This window comes from Arachis hypogaea, chromosome 17 (genome assembly GCF_003086295.3).
Source record: "Arachis hypogaea cultivar Tifrunner chromosome 17, arahy.Tifrunner.gnm2.J5K5, whole genome shotgun sequence".
Taxonomy (NCBI): domain Eukaryota; kingdom Viridiplantae; phylum Streptophyta; class Magnoliopsida; order Fabales; family Fabaceae; genus Arachis; species Arachis hypogaea.
In genome coordinates, this window is record NC_092052.1 from 17,690,760 (window position 1) to 17,718,649 (window position 27,890).

The 27,890-nt window shown below is 35.6% G+C and overlaps 1 protein-coding gene, 1 long non-coding RNA gene and 1 other non-coding gene across 4 annotated transcripts; 2 read left to right on the forward strand and 1 right to left on the reverse strand.

Annotated features, from left to right (window-relative positions):
• Positions 1–328: 328 nt before the first annotated feature.
• Positions 329–5,072, forward strand: LOC112764760 (phytoene synthase 2, chloroplastic). 2 transcript variants are annotated; one of them, XM_025810528.3, is made up of 7 exons: positions 329–1,210; positions 1,531–2,184; positions 2,296–2,346; positions 2,604–2,776; positions 3,056–3,291; positions 3,816–4,008; positions 4,725–5,072. In XM_025810528.3, exons 2-7 carry the CDS (start codon positions 1,704–1,706, stop codon positions 4,902–4,904), a joined length of 1,314 nt encoding a protein of 437 aa, XP_025666313.1. In that variant the 5' UTR covers positions 329–1,210; positions 1,531–1,703; the 3' UTR covers positions 4,905–5,072. The 2 variants fall into 2 exon arrangements, with proteins under 2 accessions (XP_025666313.1, XP_025666314.1); XM_025810529.3 differs by having other exon boundaries at positions 489–1,206.
• A 402-nt stretch (positions 5,073–5,474) lies between these two features.
• Positions 5,475–5,548, forward strand: TRNAI-AAU (transfer RNA isoleucine (anticodon AAU)). Its single transcript has one exon. It is a non-coding gene; the product is annotated as a tRNA-Ile (tRNA).
• A 161-nt stretch (positions 5,549–5,709) lies between these two features.
• On the reverse strand, positions 5,710–6,572 carry LOC112765114 (uncharacterized). The gene is made up of 2 exons (XR_003183523.2): positions 6,127–6,572; positions 5,710–6,034 (listed from the first exon to the last, which is right to left on the reverse strand). It is a non-coding gene; the product is annotated as an uncharacterized lncRNA (long non-coding RNA).
• Between the last annotated feature and the right edge of the window lie 21,318 nt (positions 6,573–27,890).

Consider the following 27,890-nt stretch of genomic DNA (forward strand, 5'->3'; position numbering starts at 1 on the left):
ACTAAATATAAACCATATTAATACTTACTCACCCTTAATCAAAAACCAATTTTAGAAAAACTATTATTTACAAATTTTAATCCAAAGTCCAAACACACGTTAAATTAATAATAAAAGAAGAGAAAAAGCGCAATTGACCCATCAAATGTAACAGGGTGACTACCGTAGCTTTTGAAGAGAGAGAGACCAATATGTGTGATCCAAGGAAATCTGAGACTAACGAAGTTGAAGCAATGAGAGAACGCCACGTGTACTATGGCCCCACAGGCACTGTCTTGGGTTAGCTTTGGAGCATGTGATAAGGTTATCTTCCGCTGATTGGGTGGATGGCTCCACGTGTTATCCTCGTTGGATTTTCACTTTTCTTAACGCGCTTCTCACCGCCCACTCTTCTTGGGTCAGGCCCGATTCACTTTTTCGGATCCGGATTGAATTTTAATGCCCACAAAAGATTACGATAAATCCTATTATTTTTCTCGAATAGTATAGACAATTAATTTTTAATATTTAATATTAGTTAACATTTTTATTTTTGGGATAAACTAAAAACATTTCTTTGAAAATTAACATAGATATGATTGTGTTGGGGAGAAAGAGAAACCAAACCAATCGGATAAGGAAGATACGGGTTTGGTTTAACCCGACCCGAAAACAAACGAGCGGAACAAAAGGTAACACTGTACAAGACAAGTTGAACTACAAGAAGCAGCTTTCCAAACTTGGTGACAAACGTGGGGAACCCAGAACCAAGCATTGTTCACAACTTGAATACAAGAAATTCCACATATCCCATCGTAGTAGTACACTGTAGAAGCAGCGCACAACTCAGGAGAGAGAAGAAGAAGAAGGAATATTCACAGTTCAAACGGCAGTTCCTTCCTTGTACCAAAGGGACATTATATTATTTAAAGAAAAAAAAGGAAAAAGGAAGAGACAAAGTAAACAATTATTAGCATTTAGCACCAACAAGGAGGGTGCTATCTCTAGAAGAGTGGAGAGTTTGGTGGGTCATCACGTTGTGTTGTGGAAAGTGAAAATTGCTCTAAGTGGCCCTTGTTTTGTTTCTTATCTAGTGCTTGCTTGCTCCATGATGTTGATGCCTTCAACTTCAATCCCATGTGTTCAATTAATGGGAGAGCAACAACGCTGCCAACCTCTCTTTCTGTGATCTGAGGGGGTCAAAACTCAAACCACCAATTCTTCTATGTGTGTATGTGTGACTTTCTCTTTTGCCATTTTATTCATTTTCAATGGTTGGATATACGTGTGGATTATGGAAGTTGCATAGTTGAGTTCAATCAGCTTCATGTAATTTAATATAATATTGTGTATTTTGCTCTAATTCGGGTGGTGCTGGAATGAATGAGAGAACTCATGCTTTATCTGTGAACTAATACTATATATTGATACCCTTTATTGCAAAGATTCTATTTTTGGTTTTTGGATTTGGATTCTCTCATTTATGAGTTCTCTGATGAGAATGGTTGTGTGAAATACTGAATATGGTTCTTGTTTTTGTTTCAATCACAGACTGCTTTGGTAGAACTAGTTGATTTTTCAGGAATCAGGACTTCCATTTTTGGATAAAAGCAAGTCTCTTTTAATTATTTGTCTTGAGTTTTTTACGCCGAAGGATTATAAGAACTAGAAAAGTATAGGAATTGGTCTAACGAGAAGGTAGATAGAATTCAAGAGCTTTAGCCATGTCTATGGCATTACAATGGGTTGTTACCTCCACCAGCTTAGAGGTCTCGAGCTCCATGGGCTTTCTTGACTCTGTCCGAGACGTGAGGCTCTTAGATTCTTCCAAGTTTATGTCCCGGGACTTTGGGTCAATTCAAGCAAAGAGGGATAAGAGAAAGAAATTTAGATATTGCTCTTTGAATACTGATATGAAGTATGCACGTGTTGGTCAATCCGGCCTAGAGAGTGCTAGTAACTTCCCTCTGCTGTCGAATGTGCTTGCGAACCCAACTGCAGGAGGAGAAGTAGCCGTTTCATCGGAGAAGAAGGTCTATGATGTGGTGCTGAAGCAAGCATCTCTGGTCAAGAGGAAGCTGAGCTCAACCACTGAACTTGACTTGAAGCCAGATATTGCCATGCCAGGGAACTTGGGCTTGTTGACCGAAGCTTATAGCCGCTGCGGAGAAGTTTGTGCAGAATATGCTAAGACATTTTACTTGGGTTAGCTTTCTATTATCTTTCCTTCAAGTGAGGATTTAAAGTTTTAAACTTTTAATTTGGGATTGCAGCATGGTTTGAGTCCAATTTTTACATGGGAGTTTTATCTTTCAGGAACTCTCCTGATGACTCCTGAAAGGCGAAAAGCTATCTGGGCGATATACGGTGAGTGATCATGCTCATTTGGCTTGTATATGATCTCTTTCTCTGTATTTAGATTCTATTCCTTTTTCCCTTTTTTCGATATAAAATCATAGTCTCTTGTAAGTTGATTAAAAACTGAGCATAGCTGGACTTCTAAAGAATTACACTGGGAAACTTATTTGTAGTTCGCATCGCCCAAGCAAATATGAAGCTTCCACTTCCAAGACAATTGGAACTTTCTGATCTTTAATATGTTGTGTTGCTTCTTGCCTTTTCAGTTTGGTGTAGGAGAACAGATGAACTTGTTGATGGTCCCAATGCTTCACATATTACACCAAGTGCATTGGATAGGTGGGAAGCAAGATTGGAAGAGCTTTTCCAAGGCCGTCCATTCGATATGCTCGATGCTGCTTTATCTGATACAGTTTCCAATTTTCCCGTTGATATTCAGGTACGGTATGGGATTCTGTTGGCCAAAGGAGAAAATTGCATGAAAATCAAGGTCTTTTCATAATGTATTGGCTGTGGACTGCATCATGCTTTGGCTTTCCAGTAAAATTTCATTAAATCCTTAATATTCTTGTCTTTGGTTTAGAGCATTCCTTCATTTACTTATTCGTTTATGAGGATTAACTCTACGTGCTTTATATTCTTTCATCCGCAACAAAGTTCAAATCTCAAGCTAGCTTTGAGGACTTATTTTCCAATTTTTTCCTTTGCTTCAACACAGCCATTCAAAGACATGATTGAAGGAATGAGAATGGATCTTCGGAAGTCTCGATACAAGAACTTTGATGAACTATATCTCTACTGTTATTATGTTGCCGGCACAGTCGGTTTAATGAGTGTTCCAGTCATGGGAATTTCGCCAGATTCACAAGCCACGACGGAAAGTGTATATAATGCCGCCTTGGCTCTTGGCATTGCAAATCAGCTAACAAACATACTCAGAGATGTTGGAGAGGAGTAAGTCATCGATTTTTATCATTCTTGTAAAAAATGGTATGATAACTTGAACAAAGGAAAAAAGTACTTGTAGATCGTCGAGTTTACTTCTCAGTTCTGACTATGACCATTAAAAGTTTTCATCAACTAAATGTGAATATTTATAATCAAAATTATGATAATGTGATTCTAGTACTTTACTATTTCCTTGTTAGTATACAAGTTGAGTGTATCTTTTCTGGTATTTGGTAAGATCTTGACTTGTCGAAACTTGTATGAGATGCTTTCATTGGCGTTAACTACCATTCACGCTTCGCATAGTTCTAGTTTTAGTTTCAGTTTCAAGGTGTTTTCATACCATATCAATATGTGGAACTTAAACAAGGTTACATTGTGTTTCACTATATGTACAATGTCTTACCTTATTAGGATTCTAATGGACTTAACAAGTGATGCTTTGTTTTTCCAATGTGACTCATCTCAAGAATGAACCTGCATTTTGTTTTGGCTGTGATCTTATTATGACTAGTTCAATTTTTCGACAGTGCTAGCAGAGGAAGAGTGTATCTACCACAAGATGAGTTGGCTCAGGCAGGGCTTTCGGATGAAGACATATTTGCCGGAAAAGTGACAGACAAATGGAGGAACTTCATGAAGAGCCAAATTAAAAGGGCGAGAATGTTCTTTGACGAGGCAGAAAAGGGAGTGACAGAGCTTAACGAAGCTAGCCGGTGGCCGGTAAGAAATCCATGCTTTTATGACCTTGTCTGTGCTTTGAACTTTAACATATGGTCATGTTAAAAATAAACATAAACAGAATTCTAACTTGGATATGACAAAATTATGAGTTTGCAGTGTGGAAAAATTTGTTGAATGGATCAACTGGAAGTTGTCTGATGCCATTATAAATACAATTTGATGTTCAATGTGCATGTCCTCATAGTGCTTGTAAGCCATTTTGTTTTAGAGGGTTTCCTTGTGACTTTTGTTTATACTTTTTGGTAGTGACTTATGTTTATACTAAACCAACTTTTGGTCTAGTGCTTAGTTCACTAATCCGCTTAAACAAGTGTCGGGAGTTTGAATACCACCTTTTACATGCAGTAACCCATTGACTGACAACAAACTCTCAAATAGAGCTTCAATCCGCGACGAATTAGTCCTTAGTCTGCCAAGTCGAAAAATACTATGGAAAACCAAACAATACATGTCAAGCTAACAGACAAAAGTCTTGCATTTTTTATTATTTTCTTCTATAAAACAGCTTGGGCCTTATTCTTGTCCCGGCATGTCTCGGCTGTGTCTAAGGCATGCCCGAGACATGAGGGAATATAGCTTTCTACAACTATTGGCTAAGGCTAACTCTTGTATAAGTGGTTCTTCATTGTTCATTTTTTATTCATGATTTAATCATAATCATATGAACACTGAAAGGGCGTTGGGGATTGTTGTAGGTATGGGCTTCCTTGCTATTATATCGGCAAATATTGGACGAGATTGAAGCAAATGATTACAACAATTTCACCAAGAGGGCTTATGTGAGCAAAGCCAAGAAGTTATTTTCTTTACCAACTGCATATGCAAGATCTATGGTTCCTCCATCAAGGAAGTTATCTCCTGCAATGAAAGCATAGATACAATTACAAACATCATAAAGTTGTGTAGGAAAAAAAAAATGCAAAAAGGGCATAATTTGTATATGATGAAATATTGTGTTGTGTACATTATCCGCTTGTGGTTGATATTGGATTTTTGCCATTTTCATTCTTCTCTAATCTCTAATATATAAAGCGATTTTCGGAGATTGCATAGTATTTGTTAATATTTAGTTGGAGTTAGTTCCATCATGTGTAAACGCTTGGTCTTGGTTTGAGAATTAAAATACAGTGTAAAATATTTTATATAATTATCTAATTATATTTTTTTTAGATAATTATTCATGTAATTAATATAAAAAATTATTTATTAAGATATTTGATAACATATCAGTCAATGTAACAAATTATTTGTTAGAATATCAATATCGGTCTTTGATATCACTATATGGTAGACTTGCATATAGGAGTGGGTTAATTCGATAATACATTTCCAGAGGAAAACACTTTAGGGTTCCTATAGTATAACCCAATTGAAAAATGTTTTTGGTGGCTTCAAATAATACAATAATTATTCTAATAAAGTTAATTAACAATTTAATAATAAATGGCCTATTAGCTCAGTTGGTTAGAGCGTCGTGCTAATAACGCGAAGGTCGCAGGTTCGAGACCTGCATGGGCCAATTTATTTATGTTTTAGCACCGCCGTGGCCAGCTCATGTATATGGCCATGGACATTGGACGGTATAGATATTTTTCCAACCATTAATAATACAAATACCTTCCTTTTAGCCTCGTACATTATTCGCTCGCTATTAAGAATTTAAGATGCCAAACACATACATACACAAACAATTGAGGAAAATAATACCCCAATACATGCATTATTGAAGTATAAATATTACATACGATAGTTTCATCGGTTTAACAATAGAAAATTTCGGTAATGAAATCTCCTAATTATACATAGAGTCGCTATCTATATTTCCAAAACATTTGAGGATGTCAAGGGGCCACGTGGCATAATATGGCGCGTTGGATGTCAAGGGGATCGACGGACGGATTTGAGGTAGTCCTCAAGAGCCTTGAGCTGGTCTTGTGTAGGAGGCGTTTGGTTGTTCTTGATGGACCTGTGAACATCATAAGTTGTTGAAGCCAAGAACAGAACCCTGCTTATTCGATCATCACAACACACACAAGAATTGAAATTAGATTCGAAGGAGAATAATAATGATAAGTTAGTAATCAAGTACTCACTGACCCAGAAGCGAAGAGTATGATTTGGCCTGGAAATACGTGCTTTCCAAAGATCCTCATCGTTTTTCGTCTTTCTGAATTCCTCGTGTTCTTCACCGCTAATTGTGGGGTTTAGAGAGTTAAATGGAGCCTGGGAGAGTGGAGTTATTTTAAAATAATTATGATATATATAATCACTCACACAAAAATATAAAATCACTTCGTATTTATATTTATAATCGAAATAAAGTATAAAAATAAAGTAGTGGTTGATTTTTTGTTGCGAAAGAAATTTAGTTATTCTATTGTGAAAATTTTGTTATTACATTATGAAAATTTTGATTATTTTAATGATTAATGATCTTAATAGAAAAAAAAAAAGTGTAAAACATAAGTTAAATATATATAAATATATGATGATTTATTATTAGATTAAATATTTTCTTTGATTTTAATAAAAATTTCTCTCTTAGATTTTTGGACAAGAGAAAGAAGTCTTAAATACTTATTCTGAGTTCCAATGTGAGAGATATTTAACCTGTTTGTTATGTGTCTAAATTTGAGGAGAAGTGTTGTTGCTGAAAAAGAGAGCTGATTTATTCAAATTGACATGTTGATTACTAACGCCTTTATATGAATTGAACAACTTCAGAATGTTTTCTTAATTCTCTTCTAAAACCTTACAAAATAGAATAGAGTCATCAGCAAATAGCAAGTGATTTATAATAGGACATCGTCGATTAATCTGAATTCTCGGGACCTATCTGTTTTGTTCTGCTTTGTGTAGCAAGAAGGAAAACCTTCTGTACAGAAAAGGAAAAGATAGAGAGAAAAGGTGTCACCCTGCCGGATGTCCTTTTCTGGCTTGAAGAACTCAAAGGGTTGACTTTTCACAACAAAATAAGAAACAATTGATACAAGTTCACGAATCTAGTCAATCAATTTTGCCCCAAAACCTAGTTTGTCCATAATAAACCATAAAAATCTCCATTTGACTTTGTCGTAGGCTTTGCTCATATCCAAATTGACAGCCATTACGGTCTCCAGACCGCTCTTCTTGTTTTTAAGATAATGCATGTATTCATGTGCTATTAGAATGTTATCAGAGATAAAACTTTCTTTTATAAAAGCACTCTGACTAGGGCTTATCACTAAATGCATAAATTTTCGCAGTCTATAAACTAGGACTATAGAAATAATTTTATACATAATTGTAGATAGACTTATTGGCCATACTTGAGTCATGTTACTAGCATCAATAATCTTTGGGATCAAGCAAATCTGTGTATGGTTGAAACTCTTAAGAATTTTTTTCCTCCAAAGAAACTCCAAACAACCCTAAAAATATCCTCTTCTATAATGTCCCAATACTTCTGAAAAAATCTGATAGTCATACCATCATCTCCTAAAACACTCTGGGGATGGACACTGAAGGTGGCTCACTTCACTTCCTCCATAAATACTAGTCTTTACAGCGAACGGTTCATGAGAGCTGTAACCTTAGGCTTAAGGTCCTGGAAAATAGGTCCTGGGACTGTTTGACCTGTAGAGGAAAAAATCTCTCTGAAGTAATCCTCGACAATTGTTGTTATACATTGGTGCGTGGAAGCTGCATTTCCAGTAAGGCCAATCAATTTTTAAATCTTGTTCCTCCTGGTTCTACCTTTGAACTTTTTATGGAAGAAAGTTATATTTTTATCCCCTTCCTTGAGCCACTTGATCTTGGATTTTCTTTTCAGTATCTTTTTTCATTAAGCACTGCTTCCTCCAACTTCTGTTCTAGCTCCATCATTTTGACACCTCCCTAAATCCCACTCTGTCTTAACTCTTCTATTTCTGGAACAAGTTGATTAGTGGCCCTCTTAGAGTTAGTATTGTTGGACTATTGCCATTGTACCAACTTATGGCAGCAAAGTTTAATCTTTTGAGCCACTACATACATTGTCGAGTCTTCTATGTTAGTCTTCCAAACCTCCTCAATTAAACGCCAACTTCCTCTGGTTCACATCATCTATCTTGGAACTTAAACCTGTGTTTTGATTTCTCCAAATAGGGAGAGAAATCCATGAACAACAGGGCGTGATATGAGCCAGTATTGAATAGGCGAAGAATCATTGGATTAGGATACAACTATAACCAATTCTCAGTTGCCAAACACCTATCTAGTCTCTCTTGAATTAACTCATCTCTCCTCCTCCTGAATTAACTCATACCCAAATCAGCTATTAAATTTTTTCCAATGAAACTATTAAATTCTACCATAACCACTGGGGACTTTTCTCCTCTTCCCTCCTTTTCACTTGGGTTGGTAATGGCATTGAAATCCCCTGCAACAATAATTTTTTCTCTATTTTGTGTGATTAGTGCTGATATCTTTTCAAATTGTTGACGCCGGAGTTGGTCGTTATGATTGAAGTGCACACTAATGAAAGATATCCTTATTCTTGCTGCTATAAAGAACTCCTCAACTTCAAGAATCTCCGCATCCACACCTTCTTTTCATGCCAAAACTAAGCCACCAGCCCTCTCATTTGGTTCCACCATGTACCACTTTGTAAAGTCATATTCTCTTATCTTTACCTCCACTTGTCGAGATTGATTTTTGGTTTCACTAATAAAACCAATCTCGGTGGAGTAAGATTTGCTAATCCTTTTAAGAATATGGATTATCAGGGGTCTCTCCAAACCCCAACAATTCCATATAGGTAGTCTCATAGATCCCCAAGTGCTATTTGACGGCTGGCACCCCCACCATTGAATCATTCTTCTGTTTTTCTTCGAAATATATCTGTTTCTGTAGAATAGCATTTTCTGTGTCCTCGTTCTCTCTTTTTGCACCAATAATTCGATTATATGCCTCCACCTTATTTCTTGATATCTTCTTTAGGCTCTGTTTTGCATTCAGACTTTCTTGTTGTTCTACCTTATCCTCTAATTTTTCTTCATGTTTGGTGGCACTATTATGTTAGATAGAACCTCATGAGTCTTGGATTTTTCCACCTTGTAACGTCAATCTCAGATTCTCCCACATTCTTTCTATTCTCCTTGACTAAAAGATAATAATTATTTGCTTCCTATTTCTTCGTGTGTTTATCATCGTCATTCATTGACAAAATTAAAGAAACCATTAACCAGCCATGCAGGAGAAGGCTTTTTTCGAGAAACGCTTCTTGAGTTATCAATAGAATTTGGTGCATTAAGCTGTTCTTCTTTAAAGTTGTCCACTTTTCTTTCAACTTGATCCGCCCTAACCTATTCTCCAATTTTGTCTTACTTCACGTTGCCCTTATCGGAGTCCCGCATGAATGATTGATGATGCTTCACATCATGTCCCGACATCGCACAAAATGTGCAAAAGGTGCCTAACCGTTCATACCTCAGCCCTACTTCAATGAGTTGTTGACTTGGTCTAGCAATTAGCAGTTGATCTTTGCTTCTCTTAGCGGCCTCCAATTCCACCTTTACTTTCACAATTCTTGATTCCTTGCCCTTAGTCTCAAAGAATTCACATTCTATTACCTTTTCGATGCTATTTTTGAGTTTTCTCCCCACCTTTAAGGTTTTTTAGTTCTCAAGTAGTCCCTAGAATTATACCCATACTGGAAAGCTATGAATCAAACATCCTTCTACCTGATTCGTCTCCTTCCAACGTCAGACATGGAGGATGAAATACTTGAAAAGTCAAAGGAATCATTTCTCTATTCACAGCATATCCAATTCACTATTGAAGAAGAATTGGAATTGATTCCATCCCTTTTCAACAATCCTAAACTCCTCTGGTCTCTTCCACATAGCATTCAAAACATTAGTCATTGTTCCTACTAAAAATAATTTTACAGTTATTATTCTCCCAACAAGACTTTTAGAACATGTGTTAATACCTTAACGGATATCATCCTCTCCTACTATCACAACCTCCTCTGTCTCTTCCTAATTTTCTGCCCCTCGTGTTTTCTCTTGCTCCATCTTATCTTATCAGACAGATCTGATCAAGATTTAAAATTTTCTTTTTTCACAAAAGCTCATAAGAACCCTTTTGTACCTAAAAAACTTCCAAGGGTATTCACATAACAAATCAAGAATACTAATACTAATAATCCTATATTAATAGTTGACTAGTAAATAGTAATTGATATTTGGTGTTTATACCGTATGATTGTATATGAAAAATATAAAATCTTACTTAACTTTTTCATCAACATAATTAATTTATGGGGATACTTGGCAGTTAAAATAAATTTTACAAGAAAAATAAAATAAAAGTAACCAATATTATAGAAAAAATGTTGACTAAAATAATATAATTTGGGACCGAAAGAGTAACGAAGGAAGGCTAAAAAATTTGATTATGAAAATAATGTTCATCGAAAATCAATTTGGGAAAATGCCTCAAAATGGGCCATATGGGTAAAATCTAGGATATCCCCTCCTGGTTTTTGTCGTCTACGAAAAGGGCTTTTTTTTTTAATTACTTTTGCAAATTGCGAAAATCAGTGTACATTTTTGTTGTTATTTTTCTTGCCAAAAATCTTTTCTAATGTTTTCTCTTACTTCAAGTGAATTTTTTTTATATTGATATTGTCAAACATAATCTTATATTATCCAATATTTTATATATATATATATATATATATATATATATATATATATATATATATATATATATATATATTAGTTCTATTTAAAGAATATAAATCAAGATATTACACTTTATAACAACAATTGAAAAAAAAAAATAAAAAATCTATTTCTATTACAAGATTATCTTGATATTGACTTAACATTCCAATAATAAAATTTATTTCTGATTTAATGCATGTCTGAGCATACAATAGATTTCTAACTCTTGAAGTAAAGAATAGACTCCATTGATTTTTACTTCAATTTATTCTTGAGACATTACATTTGATTTAATTTGTCTTGTATATAAATTGAAATTATTTTTAAGGAACAACTTTTCATTCTAAATTTCTGTAATACCTTATTGGTATTCTTTCCGAGACAATGATAATACACTTTGTAATTTATCAAGGAACATTTTTATTTCTATTACATAAGATGTCTCATTCATATTTTTTTATTTCAAATTTATTAGAGAAAAATCTTTATACATCATGTAACAAACCAACATCATTGGTAGTAAGAAGAATGTCATCGAAAAATACAGGAACACTATATTAAACTTCCTCCCACCAATTTTCATGTAGATACCCTTATCAACATTATTCTCTACAAAACCATATGATAAGAAAGTATCATCAAAATTGATATACTGTCTAAAAGCTTATTGATGGTTAGTGAAGAAAAAGGAAAGGTAACACTACCTTTAGCAGAAGCTGAAAAAAAAAATTTACACTTTGACATAGTTGATGAGAATTTTGTTGCATAGATATACACATGGCATCTCAATAGGAATGCAGAAGTAAGTGATTTTAACTTTGAACAGAGTTTATAGAATACTGTTTTACTGTTAGTAACTTAGTACAATAGCAATGTTGGTGCTTTAAACAAAGTTAATACAATTTCTATTATATTTAGTATTTAGGATCTCTTTTAGTGAAGAATAGACTGAGTAAAGAGTGAAAATTTTATCTAAATTATAAAGAATATATGCATTGTATATGATAAAATTTTTAATGTGAACTTTTTTTTTTTACTAAAAGAAGCACCCTTGGTATTTAGTATTATAGTTTCTTTTTTTCTTGATTTTGTTTGGATAGTAATGCTATTGCAGTCTGAAAAATAGAGAGGAAGAATATAGCAGAGCACATGCAATTTGCAAAATTTTCACACACACACACACACAAAAAAAAGAAAAAGAAATAAGATGTTGCCGCACATTAATGTTGTGACCAATACTTGGAAGTTAGTCTTTTGGGTGTGGAGCATCTTCTAACTGTCCAAATAATTATTGACCATAAAAATAAATAAGAACAGACAGAAATAGATCTAGTCATCTTACTGATATTTGTCGCCAAGAATTGCAATAGATGTCCTGAGATTTGTAGCCAATAATAATAATAATAATAATAATAATAATAATAATAATAATAATAAAAATCTCCTAAGATTTCAATATACTTTTCAGAGTTAATATTTGTATTCATATAATAGCAAAAGTAATAGAAAGGTTCAATTCCACTGAATTTTTAGTCATCTTCAAATTGGTTTTTAATTTTTATTTTGTTAAATCCGTTTTTTACGTCATATTTTGAGCTGAATATTTTAAAACTTTTAAGAAACTTTTATGTTTTGTTAAAATAATAATGGGGATTGAAAACTAAATATTAGTTTGACATAAAATCTGATATTAAAATTGAAAACTGATTTAAAAATGACTGTATATGTAAAACTAAATATTAGTTAAAACTTTAATTTAGTTAGTATAGAAAACAGTTTTTGAGGCATCAGGTTAGAGACAAAGATAAAAAGAAATTTGTGAACAAAATAAAAATAATAAACTACAAAAATAAAGAGATAAGGATTTTTTTTTTATCCAAAGATAATGAAATTTCATTAATAAAAATAAAATGAGGTGTCCACATTACAAGGACTGAAATAAGTAAAAGGGGATCTCCCAAAAGGTCATCTGAAGAGACCAAACTTAACATCAAATGAGAATAATGAAACATTTGTAAAAGTAATTAAAGGGGAAGGTGATGAGGAAGGTCTCTCATTTCTCTGACTAGCTTCGTCGCCGAGGCTATTACTTCCACTGGGTTGCGGCGTGTGCCCTCATAGATCCAACTATTTCGTTCCTTCCAAATCAACCAAAGGGTTACAGCGATCTGTTGCAGCAGCAAGTTCCCTCTTGTTCTTCCATGTCCTCGAACTAACGCCAACCACCATGAGCTGAATTCAATGACCTCCGAGCTAGGTAAGCACCAGTTGAGTTGAGATTGTCCCCAGATTTCTTGTGTTTCTCTGCATTTGACCAAGCAATGAAGCTGGGTTTCCTCTGTTTCCTGGCAGCAAGGGCAGATTCCACTAGTGGACGGGAATCGGTGATGGAGAAGAGAGGAGACTGGTAGTCGTTCATGGCATGCTTTCCAGAGGAAGATTTGGATTTTGTGGGGGACTGAGAGCTTCCATAGGGATGTCCAAAGGTCCTTCAGACGCAGATTTGGAGGGCCAAGCTCCAAGGGCTCGTGGAAAAAGTTGTAGGCAATCTGGTATCCTGCAGCGACACTGTAAGTGTTTGATCTGTGCAAAGCCCATTTAATTTTATCACTACCACCTTCAATCGGAACTGATAAAATTCTGCTACGAATGTCTTCGGTAAAAACTTGCTGAAACATATTTGTGTTCCACTGGCCGTTTGAATTAATTAGGTCTTTAACCCAGAAAATTGTTGGATCTGTAGCTTGATGAGCTGATTGTGGAGGGACAGTGAAAGGATATGGAGGTGGAAGTCACGGGTCTTCGAAGATTCTGATTTCTGAGCCTGTGCCAACACTCCAAGAGAGCCCCTTCTCAACCACTTTGCGCCCCTCTAGCAAGCTGCGCCACCCCTTGAAGGTGTGTTTCCAGTTTCGGCTTTTAATGCATTGCAATATCGATAATACTTTCCTTTTAATATTCTAGATAGGAGTGAACTTGGTTGTGTTGTTATTCGCCAAAACTGCTTCTCCAGTAAGGCTAGATTCTGCGCCCTGAGGTCCTTGATCCCTAGTCCTCCTTCCTTCTTAGGTCTTGTCATAGTATTCCAGCTGATCCACACCATTTTTCTCTCTGTACCACGTTGTCCCCACCAGTATTGAGAGAGCATGCCATGAATTTCTGAGATGAGTGTGTCTGGGAGCTTAAAACAGGACAGTGTATATATAGGGACTGCTTCTCCTACTGCCTTGAGTAATGTGTGTCTACCTCCTGCCGACAGTAACTTTCTTTTCCAGCCTAGAATATGCTTCCTGATCTTATCCTTAATGAGGCTGAAAATAGCTTTCTTCGATTTATTAACTATAGAAGGAAGGCCCAAATATTTGTCTGTAGCCCCAATGTGGTTAATATTTAGAGCCACTGCCCATTGATTTCTAAGTAAATCCGGAGTATTATGACTGAAGAAGACTAATGATTTGTTGAGATTCACTTTTTGTCCACTAAAACCCTCATAGGTATGTAAGAGTTCCAAAATATTCGCACACGAGATCGTAGAAGCCTTGCAAAATAGGATCGAATCATCCGTAAACAGTAGGTGATTGACTCTGGGGCACCTCCTTGACACTTGAATACCTTGAATTAGATTGTTTTGTTCAGCCTTGTGTAGCAAGAAGGAGAGACCTTCTGCACAGAATAAGAAAATATATGGGGATAGGGGGTCTCCTTGACGGAGACCTCTATTTGGTTTAAAGAAACCATATGGTTGACCTTCCACAACAACAGAATAAGAAACAGTTGTGACTAACTCCTGAATCCAAGCAATCAGTGTACCATCAAAGCCTAGTTTAGTTAACATGAACCAGAGAAAGTGCCATTCCACCCTATCATAAGCCTTGCTCATATCTAATTTCAATGCCATTTCAGTCTCCAGCCCTTGCCTCTTATTTTTAAGATAATGCATATATTCATGTGCAATTAAAATATTGTCTGAGATCAAGCGGCCTTTAATAAAAGCACTCTGATTAAGGCTTACTAAATTTTTCATCAAGCCTTGAAGTCTAAAAACCAGAATCTTAGAGATAATTTTATAGACCACCGTAGAGAGGCTAATAGGTCTCACCTGAGTCATGTTGTTAGCATTTGGAACTTTAGGAATGAGACAAATATAGGTGTGGTTTAAGCTCTTAAGAAGTCTTCCACCTGCATAGAAACTTCGAGTTGCACGAAATAAGTCACTGCTAATGATATCACAGTAACACTAGAAAAACTTGGCTGTCATGCCATCTTCTCCCGGGGCACTCTGGGGATGCACACTGAAAGTGGCTCTCTTAACTTCTTCTATAGTAATTAGCCTTCGCAACCTACGGTTCATGGAAGGGGAAACCTTAGGCTCAAAGTCGGTGAAATAAGGATCCGGTTCAGTTTGGCATGTGGAAGAGAAGATCTCCTTAAAATATTCCTCAGCTACTCCTGCAATGTCTGCATTTGTAGTTGCTATTTCACCATTTACATTCTCTAATTTTCAAATCCTGTTCCTTCTCATCCTGTTTCTGAATTTTTGATGGAAGAATTGAGTGTTGCGGTCCCCCTCTTTAAGACATTTAACCCTGGATTTCGCCTTCCAATACATCTCTTCATCATGGTAGGCTATTTCCAATTTTCACTCTAGTTCCAACAGTTCCTCCCCACCATGCACGCCCGCTGACCTCAGCTCTTCAATCTGACGGCTTAGATGCTCAATCTGTTTTTTAGAGTTATGCTCTCCCTCTCGTTGCCATTGAACGATGCGGTGTCTACATCGTTTTAACTTCTGGGCCAGAATGAACATTGGGGAACCAGAGATTTCTTCTTTCCAAACATCACAAATAATCTGTCGCACCTCCGGTTTTGAGCACCATCGTTCTTGGAACGTGAATCGTCGCTTAGTGTTCCCTGGTCTTGGGTTGGAGTCTATCAAAAGAGGGGCATGGTCTGAGCCCAACTCCGAGAGCCTAAGGACCACCGAATTAGCGTACAACAACAGCCAATCAGTTCCGACCAGGACCCTATCCAATCTTTCCTGTACCAAGTCATTTCCGCGGCGCCTATTTGTCCAAGTGAAGGGTCTCCCTACCATTCCTATGTCTACCAGAGTTCCATCATCAATAAAGTTGCGAAATGCAGCAATGGAAGATGCCGATTTAGCAATACCTCCCAATTTCTCAGTTTGCGAAGTGATGGCATTAAAGTCTCCAGTAACTACAACCTTTCCTCCAAATTGTTGGATAACCAGTTGTAATTGAGAGAATTGCAATGAACGCACTTGCTCATTGGCGTTTAAGTGCACCCCTATCAATCCCCAACTCTCGTTAAGACCTTGATCAGTAATTCTTGCCGCGATAAAGAAGTGGTCCGATTACACGACCTGCACTGTCACCCCTTCCCTCCAAGCCAACGCCATTCCTCCCGCCACACCATCAGGGTCAACGATAAACCAATTACTAAAACCAGCTGTGCTTAATTTTTGCTCCACATTACAAGCCTGGTTCTTAGTTTCACATAAAGAGATAAGGATTTAAAAGATATACAAAAATAATATATATTAATTCGATCTCAAATGACAATGTTCAGTCTTCTTAGGACTGAGTTTACCTTAATTTAAATTAGATCCAATCCAATCTAAGAATTTTAGATACTATTTTTTCAGTATTTCTCAAGATTATATAATAATTTAAATTGACTCTTTACTAACTTAAGAACTTTATATATTCTTTTCTCAAGCATTTTTATCATTAAATTGCGACTTAAATTGATTTTTCATTAACCTAAAAAATATTAGATATTTTTTTGATATTCTCATACAAAACTTATATTAGATATTTATCAATCTAAAAACTTTAGATATTCTTTTCTTATCGACAAGTATTTGTAAAATATCACAATTTATATATAAGAAGTTGAAAAACTTAACGACTTAGATTTAAAAATCTTTCTGATATTGAAACATAGTTCAAAAGTATTTTTAATGAGTGAACTGTTTCCAAATTTATAAAATTGTATTTTGAACTAAGATATGAAGTAAAATTGCATAACAACTTCTAAAAACTCTTCTAAAATAAAGAAGTCACGTAGAGGAAAAAAAATGAGAAAAGAATTACTCCAAAAAAATTTTAGTTTACTGGACATGTTTATTTTAAAAAATTGGTACGAGAATGTATGTTTTTGTTTGAATGTGTTACCTAAATTATTTTTTTTATTAGCTTAATATTGATGGTAGTTAATTATAATAAGAGTATATAAAGTTAATCACCAAATATTTATTTTTAATTTTAGTTTTCATTCATTTAAAAATTTTTAAAATGAGAAGAACTCATTTTTTTTCCTCTCTCAACTTTCACACTTTCTCTCTTTCTCTTCTGATTCATCAAACCATTATCACAGTTTGAATAACTTAGGACTTGAAATTTGTCAATAATGCCGTTTTCTTTCTTTCCCTTATTTTTCTTTAGACATCTTCTCTTTCCCTTTCTTATCTCTTCTTTCAAACTCATCTAATAGAGTTTGATGAGGGGCTATTTCGCAAGATTCTTTTTTAGTAAACATAGTTGTTTCGATCAACGAGTTGGAAGGAAGAAAAATATTTGAATCTTTATTACTCTGTAATTCATTGATTTCTGAAAAATGGCGGACATGGTCAACAGATCCTCGAGTGGCGATTTTGACAATCAGAGCAATGCCAATCTCCTCCATCAACTCACGAATCTTCAATCTCAAATTTTAAAGAGCAACACAAGTCTAGATCAATCAAACTCTCATTTTCTCTGCTCTAGAGAAAATTCAGGTAGCAGAGATCGTGGAGCTACAACGGTATGCTCTCATTACAACAAGCAAGACCACACAAAAGATGTATGCTATAAGAAGTATGGGTACTCTTCCCATTTCCAGCAATGACAGCAACATAACACCACAATCAATCACGTGATCACCAGGAGCATGATGATATGCTCAGTGACAAACATTCCCAGCTCAATTGTCTCGAAGAGAATACTAGAACATCAAGATCTAAGTTTACTCCAAAACAAAGATTTGGCTTGTTAGAGTTGATCAAAGACAAAAATGTGCAGCAACAACCTTATAATGCAAACTAAATTTTGGCTAATTCTATTTAGACCTCCACTCCAAGTAAAACTATTGCATTATATTTTAATGCAAGAATTATAAGCATTATCACTCCAAAATCTGCACTATGGGTCATTAACTCCGTTGCAACAGATCATCTGACTTTCGACTTAAAAATTTTTGCAAGTTTTCAAAATATTGCTTCAATCAATGTGATATTGCCAAACGGAACCAAAACTGTCAGCACCATCATTGGCATAATCACATTCTTTAAAAACTTTTTTCTCAAAAATATTTTATACATTCCCTCTTTTGATTTCAAACTAATCTCTGTGTCAAAATTAACCTCAAACTTACATTGCTAACTGTTAACCGATGATAAGTGTTATAAGATAAAAGATCGATCGACATTGAAGATGATTGACTTTGCTAAGTGTAGAGAAGGATTATATACAATGAATGGAGAAACAGAATTCTCTCACTTTCTGCCTCCTCCAACAAAGCAAGCTTTATTGGTGGCAACTACGACTACTACTCATCACACAACACCTTCACACAATGAGCACACCAACATTTGGCATCTTAGATTAGGACACATACCCATGCATAAATCGATTTTATTGAAGAAATATTATCATTTTATATATTGTATTGCTTCAAAACTTCCTTGTGACTCATGTCATTTTTCAAAACAAAAGAAATGATCTTTTGATCTTAGTACAACTGAAATAAAATGATTGTTTTGACTTAGTTCATATGGATATTTAGGATCCTATTTCTATCCATTCCAATGAAGGACATAGGTACTTTTTTACTATGATGGATGGTAAGAGCAGATTCACTTAGATCTTTTTTATGAAAACCAAATCTGAGGCATCACAATTGATTATTAATTTTGTGAATTTTGTCAAAGTACAATTTGAAAAACAAGTTAAGTGTATAAAGACTGACAATGGATCAAAATTCACTCTAAAATTTTTTTTTTGCTGGTATTTTACACCAAACTTCTTGTGTAGAAACACCAGAGCAAAATAGAATTGTAGAGCAAAAATACTTGCACATTTTAGGTGTTGCTAGAGCATTGTTATTTCAATTAGAAATTTCACATTGTTTTTAGCAATACGCAGTTGCTCATGCTATTCACCTAATTAATAGGCTGCCCAAGATCAAGAAAAATAGCTTTTTTCGGTTTTAAATTTGAAACAAAGAATTTTTGACTTATTGATTTAAAATAAAAAAAATTCATATCTAGAAATGTAACCTTCTATAAAACTCATTTTCCATTTTCACATTCCACTAGCACTAACATTCCTGCGGCATCCACTTGTACTCTACAATGCATTGATCTTTTTCAATATGATACACCATTCACATATCATTTGCAATCACTTACACATACCACACTCACATATTCAAATGAATATTTCTCAAGCTCAAAGCACTCATCAATTTTCTCACACACAATTGCACTCATTATCACACCACACACTAACAATGCACCTGCATCACAAAACTACGATATCACACATACCTGCATCACTAGAAAATCTGAAAGAGTAAAAAAACTGCCTGCTTATTTGAAGGACTACCCATTGTATGATAACCCACGTAACTCATTCTAGCTGCTTTGCCAACTCTAACTCTTTATATTCTATCTCACAACACTTATCATATAATAAACTAACTCCAAAATATAAGTCTCTTCCTCTAGCCATCACCTAAAATTCGGAACCTAGTACTTATGAGAAAGCGGCTGCACATGAATGTTGGAAAAAGACAATACAAGCTGAATTGGCAGCTTTAGATCATAACAAAATTTGGTGTCTCACTGAACTCCCACAAGGCAAGAAAGTTGTGGGTTGTAAATGGATTTTTCAGATAAAATTTAATCTCGATGGCACCATAGAAAGACACAAAGCCAGGCTAGTTGCAAAATGATTAACTTAAGTGCAAGGAGTGGGTTATGGTGATACTTTTAATCCAGTTGTCAAAATGATTACTCTACGAGTGATGTTAGCATTAGCAGCGGTAAAGAAATGGCTTTTGAAACAGTTGGACGTTAATACTACCTTCTTTTACGGAGATTTAGACAAAAAAATTTATATGAGGATACCATCTGGTTTGGCTGTGTCACAACCAAGTTTAGTTTGTAAATTACAAAATGCAAAAGTCTCTATATGGACTTAAGTAAGCAAACAATCAATGAAATATTAAACTCACTCAGACTCTTATTGATGTTGGTTATAAGCAGTTTTTTTTTTTATTTTTTCCTTTTCATCAAGAAATAATCTGAAAGCTTCACTGCCATCCTAGTATATGTGGATGACTTGGTTTTAACTGGGGATGACATTAAGCGAAATCAATTCTATCAAGCAAATTTTGGATGACAAATTCAAAATAAAGGATCTTGGTGATCTTAAGTACCTCTTGGGAATAGAAGTAGCATGCTCTAACTCTGGAATTCACATTTATAAGCAGAAGTACGCCATGAACCTTCTCAATTTTGGTTATCTAGATTGCAAGCCTCTCTCCACTCCATTTAATTATAGTAAAAGACTCTTGAAGGAGTCAGATACTATTTTAACGGACAACACTACTTAAAGACAGCTCATTGGCCGACTCCTTTACCTCACAAACACTAGACCCGATATCTCTTATGATGTGGGACGTTTGAGCCAGTTTTTAGACTGTGCAACCACTTCTCACCTACAGACTACTTTTTGCATACTCCAATATTTAAAAGATAGACCTGTAATTGGTCTATTCTTCTCATCTACTTCTGACCTGCATTTCACCGAATTTACCGACGCTGATTGGCTACTATACTGATACTCGTTGCTCTGTTTTCGATTATTACTTTATTCTTGGGAACTCTCTCGTTAGTTGGAACAGTAAGAAGTAAACCATCGTTGCCAAGTCCTTTACAGAAGTTGAATACAGGTCTCTTGCTATTGCCACTTGTGTCAACCAGTCAACCATTCACATTGCCAATAATCCCATCTTTCATGAAAGAACAAAACACATTGAAGTGGACTGCCATATTGTTCATAAAAAATATTTGTCTGGTCTCATTTTTCTTATGCCAGTTCGTTCCAAAGATCAACTTGCTGATTTTCTTACCAAAGTTCTGCAACCAGATCCTTTTCTTATTAATGTTTTCAAACTAGGATTATTAGATTTATACAAATCTAGCTTGCGGGAGGGTGTTACCCAGATTATTTTTTTATTAGTTTAATATTGATGATAATTAATTATAGTAAGAGTACATAAGGAGTACATAAGGTTAACTACCAAAAATTTTTTTCAATTTTCTGTTTTCATTCATTTAAAAATTTTTAAAATGAAAAGAACTCATTTTTTTCCTCTCTCAACTTTCACTCTTCTTCTGTCTCTCCTGGTTCATCAAACCATTGACATCATAGTCTTGTATATTTTTTGGATATTCTTCAACTCAGAAAAGTTATAAATGTCTTTATAATAATAGAAAAATTATTATCTCAAAGGATGTCATCTTCGATGAAAATCAATTTCCCTATCAAGCTATTTTCTTACTTCTTCTGTTAATACTAACTCTAACACTGTTGAGCATGTTACAGAATTTCTACCATCTATTTCAATTTTATCACCATCTGCAGTGTCTTTTACAAATCATATCTCTTCATCGGCATCTACTTTTATACCTCATATAACTAGGGATTTGTCCATAACTCCAAATAGTACTTTTATATCTTCTCCTAGCACTCATCTAAATAAAAATCCTCCCTTAGAACCAAGCTCTATGAAACTTACTTCATTGATTCCTGTCACTTATTTAGAAGTCGTCCTACCTTCTACAAGAATTTAATCCCCTGATCTACATATCACTAACAAGCATCCCATGCAAACAAGATCTAAGATAGGACACTTGAAGTCCATTACTCTGCAGACTCAAGTCTCACATACTTCCAAGCTCGGCACTGATATTCTACCTAAATCATTTGAAGCAACATTATAAATCTCTCATTGGAAGAAAGCAATGATCACAGAATACAAAGCATTGTTGTTTTCACAAGACATGGGAGTTAGTTAAATTACCACCAAATGAAAAGGTTATTACCTGTAAGTGGGTTTATGCTTTGAAGAAGAACTCCAAAGGTCAGATAGTTAGATATAAATCCATATTAGTGGCTAGAGGCTTTATGTAGTTAGCTGGGGTTGACTTTGATAAAATCTTTTCCCCAGTGATTAAGCTAGTAACAATAAGATTGGTATTATCTCTTGCGTTGTCAAAAGGTTGGAGAGTCAAGCAATATTATTTTCATAATACATTTCTCAATGGTACCTTACATGAGACAATCTATATGTCTCAACCTCCTGGCTTCATTAATGAAAATCCTCACCTTGTCTGCAAACTAAAGAAGGCAATCTATGGTATTCGATAAGCTCCACGTGCATGGTATTTGGCAATCACATATACTTTAAAAGGTTTTGGTTTTAATTGTACCAATTCCGATCCATCTTTATTTACTTGCTTTACTCATAATACTGTTACTTATATTTTAATTGGGTTAAGTACTGAAATCGTCCCTAAAGTAAGGGGCGAAAATCAAATTCATCCCCAACCTTTTTTTGTTATTAAAATCATCCTCAACGTTATAAAACGTTATAAAATCGTCCTTTTTACCAATTTTATTTTTTTTATTACCAAATTACCCTTTATTTAAAAATTATAAAATAAAATAAAAAAAAAGAAAAGAAAGGCTAAGGGAGAAGAGAATCGGGGGAAGGGGAAAAGTGGGGCGAGAAAGAGAGGGGGGTGGGGAAAAAGGAAGAGGGGAAGGGGAAGGGGGGAGGGGGGACGGCACCGGCGAAGGGGGGAAAGGGGAAAGGACACGGGGTGGGGTGGGGGAAGGGTGTGGGGGAGGAGGAGTGGGAAGGGGAAAGGGGGGAGGGGATCGCCGCCATCGCGCCAGTCACCGCCGCGCCTTCGTTACCGCCATCGCGCCAGTCACCGCCGCGCCTTCGTCGCCGTTCCTCACTGCCTCGCCGCCTCCACCTCCGCCATCTTTTCTCCTCGCCGCCGCCACCGGTCTTCATTACCGCCGCCGCTCTTCGCTGTTACCGCCGCTGCTCTTCGCTGTCGCCGCCGCCGCTCTGCTCCTCGGGGAAAGGGAAAGGGAACACGAAGGGAGAAGAGGGGAGAGGGGGTTTCGGGAAGAAGAGGGGGAAGGGGAAGACTCCTCGTCGCTGCCACCGGTCTTCACGGACGCCGCCGATCTTCGCTGCCGCCGCCACCGCTGCACCGCCGCCCTGCCGCCTGTGATCCGCCACTGTTCTTCTTCTTCTTCTTCTTCTTCTTCTTCTTCTTCTTCTTCTTCTTCTTCTTCTTCTTCTTCTTCTTCTTCTTCTTCTTCTTCTTCTTCTTCTTCTTCTTCTTCTTCTTCTTCTTCTTCTTCTTCTGTAAATTGGATTTTTGTTGTAGAATTTCTGAATTTTTTGTGAATTGTTGCTGAGTTTTGATTATTGCTTATTGCTGAGTTTTGCTGAGTTTTTATTATTGTTGTTACTGAATTTGTTATTGCTGAGTTTTGCTGAGTTTTGTTGAGTTTTGATTACTGTTGTTGCTGAGTTTTGAGTTTTGATTTTCTGAGTTATGTTGTTGCTGTTGCTTGATGTTTTTGGTGTTGGTGTTGGTTGGTGTTGGTGTTTTTGGTGGTGGTGGTGGTGGTGGCAGTGGAAGTGGTGGGGTGAAAAAGGTGAAGAGAAGAATGATGATGATAAGGGTATTTTGGTCCAAGAATTCGGGGAAGGATGATTTTAAAGCGTTTTTGAACGTTGTGGATGATTTTAATAACGAAAAAAGGTCGGGGACGAATTTGATTTTCGCCCCTTACCTTAGGGACGATTTCAGTACTTAACCCAAATTATAATTTATGTAGATGATATGCTTGTGACAGGGAACAATGAAGTTGAAATCTCTAATGTTCTTAAACAACTGCATTCAACTTTTTTATTAGAGGGCCTTAGTGATTTGAATTTTTTTCCTTAGCATTGAATCTATTAAACACTCAGACACATTGATATCTCTTAATCAATCTAAATATATTCATGAATTGTTAGTTAAGGCAGGTATGCAAGAATCCAAGCCTATGTGCACTCCCATGGTCAGTACATCAAGATTTACATCTAACTATAGGGAACAATTTGAAGATCCTACCTTATTTTGATCAATTATTGGAGGCTTACAATATATAATCATCACACGTCCTGATATTTCCTTCTCAGTTAACAAGATTAGTCAATTTCTATCTGCTCCTAAACAAGAACATTGGACAACAGTAAAAATGGTGCTCAGATATCTAGCAGGTACGGTTGAATTTCTCTTTGCAATTTTTTAAATCTAATTATCTTCGTTTGATTGCATTTTCAGACTCCGATTGGGCTGCGGACCTAGATGATTGCAAGTCTGTCTCAAGATATTGTGTCTACTATAGTTCCAACTTAGTGTCTTGGAAATGCAGCAAACAAACAACTGTGAGTAGAAATTCAACCAAAGCATAATTTAGAGCTATGGCTGCTGTATCTCAGAACTCATTTGGATTCAAACACTGTTGGAAGAATTGAAACAACCTTGCCTTTCATCCCCAACAATTTTTTGAGACAATATGTTGGCAGTATTGCTAGCATATAATCCTATTCTACATAACCACATGAAACACTTTGAGCTTGATCTTTACTTTGTTCAGGATTGAGTAATAATTAAGGGCCTCGTTGGTATAACTCATATTCCAGCACATGACCAGGTAGCAGATGTGCTTACAAAACTACTAATTTCCCCTCTGTTTGATAAGTTTCGTATTGAAACACCCTAACTATCAAAATGTCACGCATCCGGCTGCGCTACTCTGATAGCTCGGGTATTACGACGACTCTTATAATATTTAATACTAAAGTATAAGCCTGTTTAAAACTTAAATTGCATTACCGCTCAAAAGACTTTTTAATAGATAACATACATCCATACAAATATCAATACTTACAAAGGATATACATATTAATAATTTTACAAGCATTACCTAATACAATTCCTATCCCTCTTACAAAATGTATAAAGATAAAGGCGAGGAAAAATATAATATCTAAAACAATACAATACATCGTATAAATAGAAAACAGAATAAATCCTTCGTGACTTCTTCGTCCATATCCTGAAAAGGAAACACCTATAGGGGAGTGAGAACATCGTCCTCGCTGGTTCTCACTATGGGGTTAGAGAACTACTATAATAGGATACGTGAAAATAAAACCGTTATAGTGATTAATAACCGCCTTATGCATTTTTTCAAAACCAAAGATTTAATATCAAAATTTCGAAGTCCTTTCTGGGAGAGAAAACTGTTAATTCTTTAAAAATCCAAAAGTCTTTCTAAAAGTCTTTCCTAAATAGTATGAATGACCAAACTGTTCCAAACATAGGTTCATTAAGTCTATGCTGAACCAGTTTAGTTTTTCATACTTTTCTAAACCAAAAACACAAACCAAACACGGCCTTCGACCCATCTCATAATCAGTCACGGCCCTAGGCCTAAACAATTCAATTCACAACCAATCCATCACAATCCACCTAATTTTCAATCACAAACACAAGTAAGGTTCAAGCACAATCAAGCAATTACCTCAAGTAGAGCAGTTAGCATTTAAACATGATTATTCACATAGACAAGCCAATTACAATATGCACACCCAAACAATGTCACATATATGCATATGATGCATGCCTGTCCTAGTGGCTGATGAGTCTCATCTGTCGATTATAAAGCCAACCCGAAAAGTCCTAGTAGCAAACCATTGGACTGTCCCTCTGTCGTGCATCCCCAACTTGAGTTATCCACAATCATAATCATAATCAAACTACACCAACACTGGTGTTTATCCACGGGGGCGAGCTCATCCAGAACTTTCACAGTGTCCGGCCACACTTACGACATAGAGTCAACAGAGTATCGTGTCTCAACCTGGAGCACGTGGTGGCTAGCCACTGCTTTTACCCAAGAAAACTCGTATCTCAAATAATTGGAAGTGCAACAATCACATCATCAATCTCTAATCATCAATATTCATACTCAGCCATAATTTAATATTAATACAGCCATCCGACTCACAACATAACAGCACTTCTACCATCCAACATCATCAAACTCATATAATCATCATTCAAACCATAAATCACTTTTTGTCAAATCACTTTCTTTAAAATCAAAAATCAATTCTCTCCAACCTTAACTTTAAAATCCCCATTTCACAAATCTTTTCAGGCTCATAAGCCACTTTTTCTCAAACGTAAATTTCTCTTTTCTAAAGCCAAGTCACTCTCGGCATCATCTTTCCAAAAATTCCAAAACCAGGCCAAATTAAAATTTTTTTCAAAGATCCAAATCATTCATCCTAATATAGGGTTTGGTAATAAAATTCCTTAGTCGAGTCTCAAGACTTTAGAGGAGAATAACATAACTCATTTTCTCAAATTCGTTTAAAATTTGTAAAGCCTTAAATTCTTGATTTTAGTAATAAAAATAGAATCTAAGCCAAGCCGAGTCGTGTAATCAATTACTCCAACCACATTTTAAAAAACTTTTCTTTTACCTATACTAAAACCAATTTCAACCCCATGTTAAAAATCTGAAACGTTTCCAATAGCTCGGAAATTATTTTAGTTTTTTCTAAACCAGAACTTTAAAGGATACTTTAAACTTTTTCCAAAACGTCGTAAAAATACAGTTTATCAATCAAGATTCAAGTTCTTCCAAAACCACTGAAACTCCTCCAATTGAACTCCTCAAGTTAATTTTAAAGACATAAACCCTTTCACCTTTAAAACAGCTTAAAACATAAGTTTCCTCTGAATGTCTTGCACCCAAACATAAAAATACTTTTCTTAAGGAACAACGCGAAGTCATAATTCTCTTTTCAATAATTCTTTTCAAAGCATAATTTCATCACTTTCATAAATGATTCAAGTAAAGATAATAAAAGTCTTAAATTTACAATTCTCCAAGTAAAATAGTAAAGACCTTAAATTTCTAATTTTCCGAATAACATTTCAAATAAAGACTCAGATTTTATAGGAATTTCGGCAGCATTTCTCCTAAAACTTAGACTCTACCACCCTTTCTGGGTCCCAACCAAACCATTCCACAATCCTCTTTAACAGGTTTCAAAACCAAATCAAGTAAAACAAAACCAGGCTGAATCCAAAAGTGCATACCGTTTTCATATTTCAAGAAAATCAACTCAAACTCAAATCAATTTCCAACGGATTAAACTCGATTTCAAGTCTTTAAAGAAACAACTTCAAAAACATTTCACAAAACTGAACAATAATCCAGTCAAACAAACATTCGTATTCATCCAAGACAACCAAACAATACATAAGACTTATACAATCACCAAATATACATTTTCTCACATCAATATCCATATATAATAATTCCAATTTATGTAAGACCCGGTTAATTAATGGTTAATTAACCCATAAATGAGAATTTATTCTAGAAAGCCAAAAATGTTATTTTTATGGCTAAATGTGATAGAGGAAATTGAGACGAGAATTTCGGTACCAATTTTATAGAAATCGGACCAAGATTGGACCGAACGGGCCAAACCGGACCAACCGGACCCAAAGTGGGCCCTTGGCCCAACATAACTAAACCAAAACCCTAGTTTTCAGCACTCTCTCTCCTCACACAACACCAAAACACGCTGAAAAATGGAGGCTATGGAGGGAAGAACACTCTCTCAAGTTCTTTCTCTCACTTGATCTTCAAACCACCATAACTTTTGATCTAGAGCTCCGATTGCCGCTCCGTTTGCGGCCACGCGTTCACCGCGGAGAGCTCTACAAAACCCATACAACTAATCTTGAGGTAAGCCACGTGTTTCTGTTCGAAATTCCAGCCCTTATTTTCGAGTTTCATGGGTAAAATGTTGAGATTTTGGGTTCTTTGATGTTATAGGACCCAACTCTCTTGAAGGAGAAGGTTAATCTTATCTCCTTGGACCTTGGGTGTGGTAAGATTCTCAACCCTAGTGTGATTTTGTTGTTCTATGATGTTT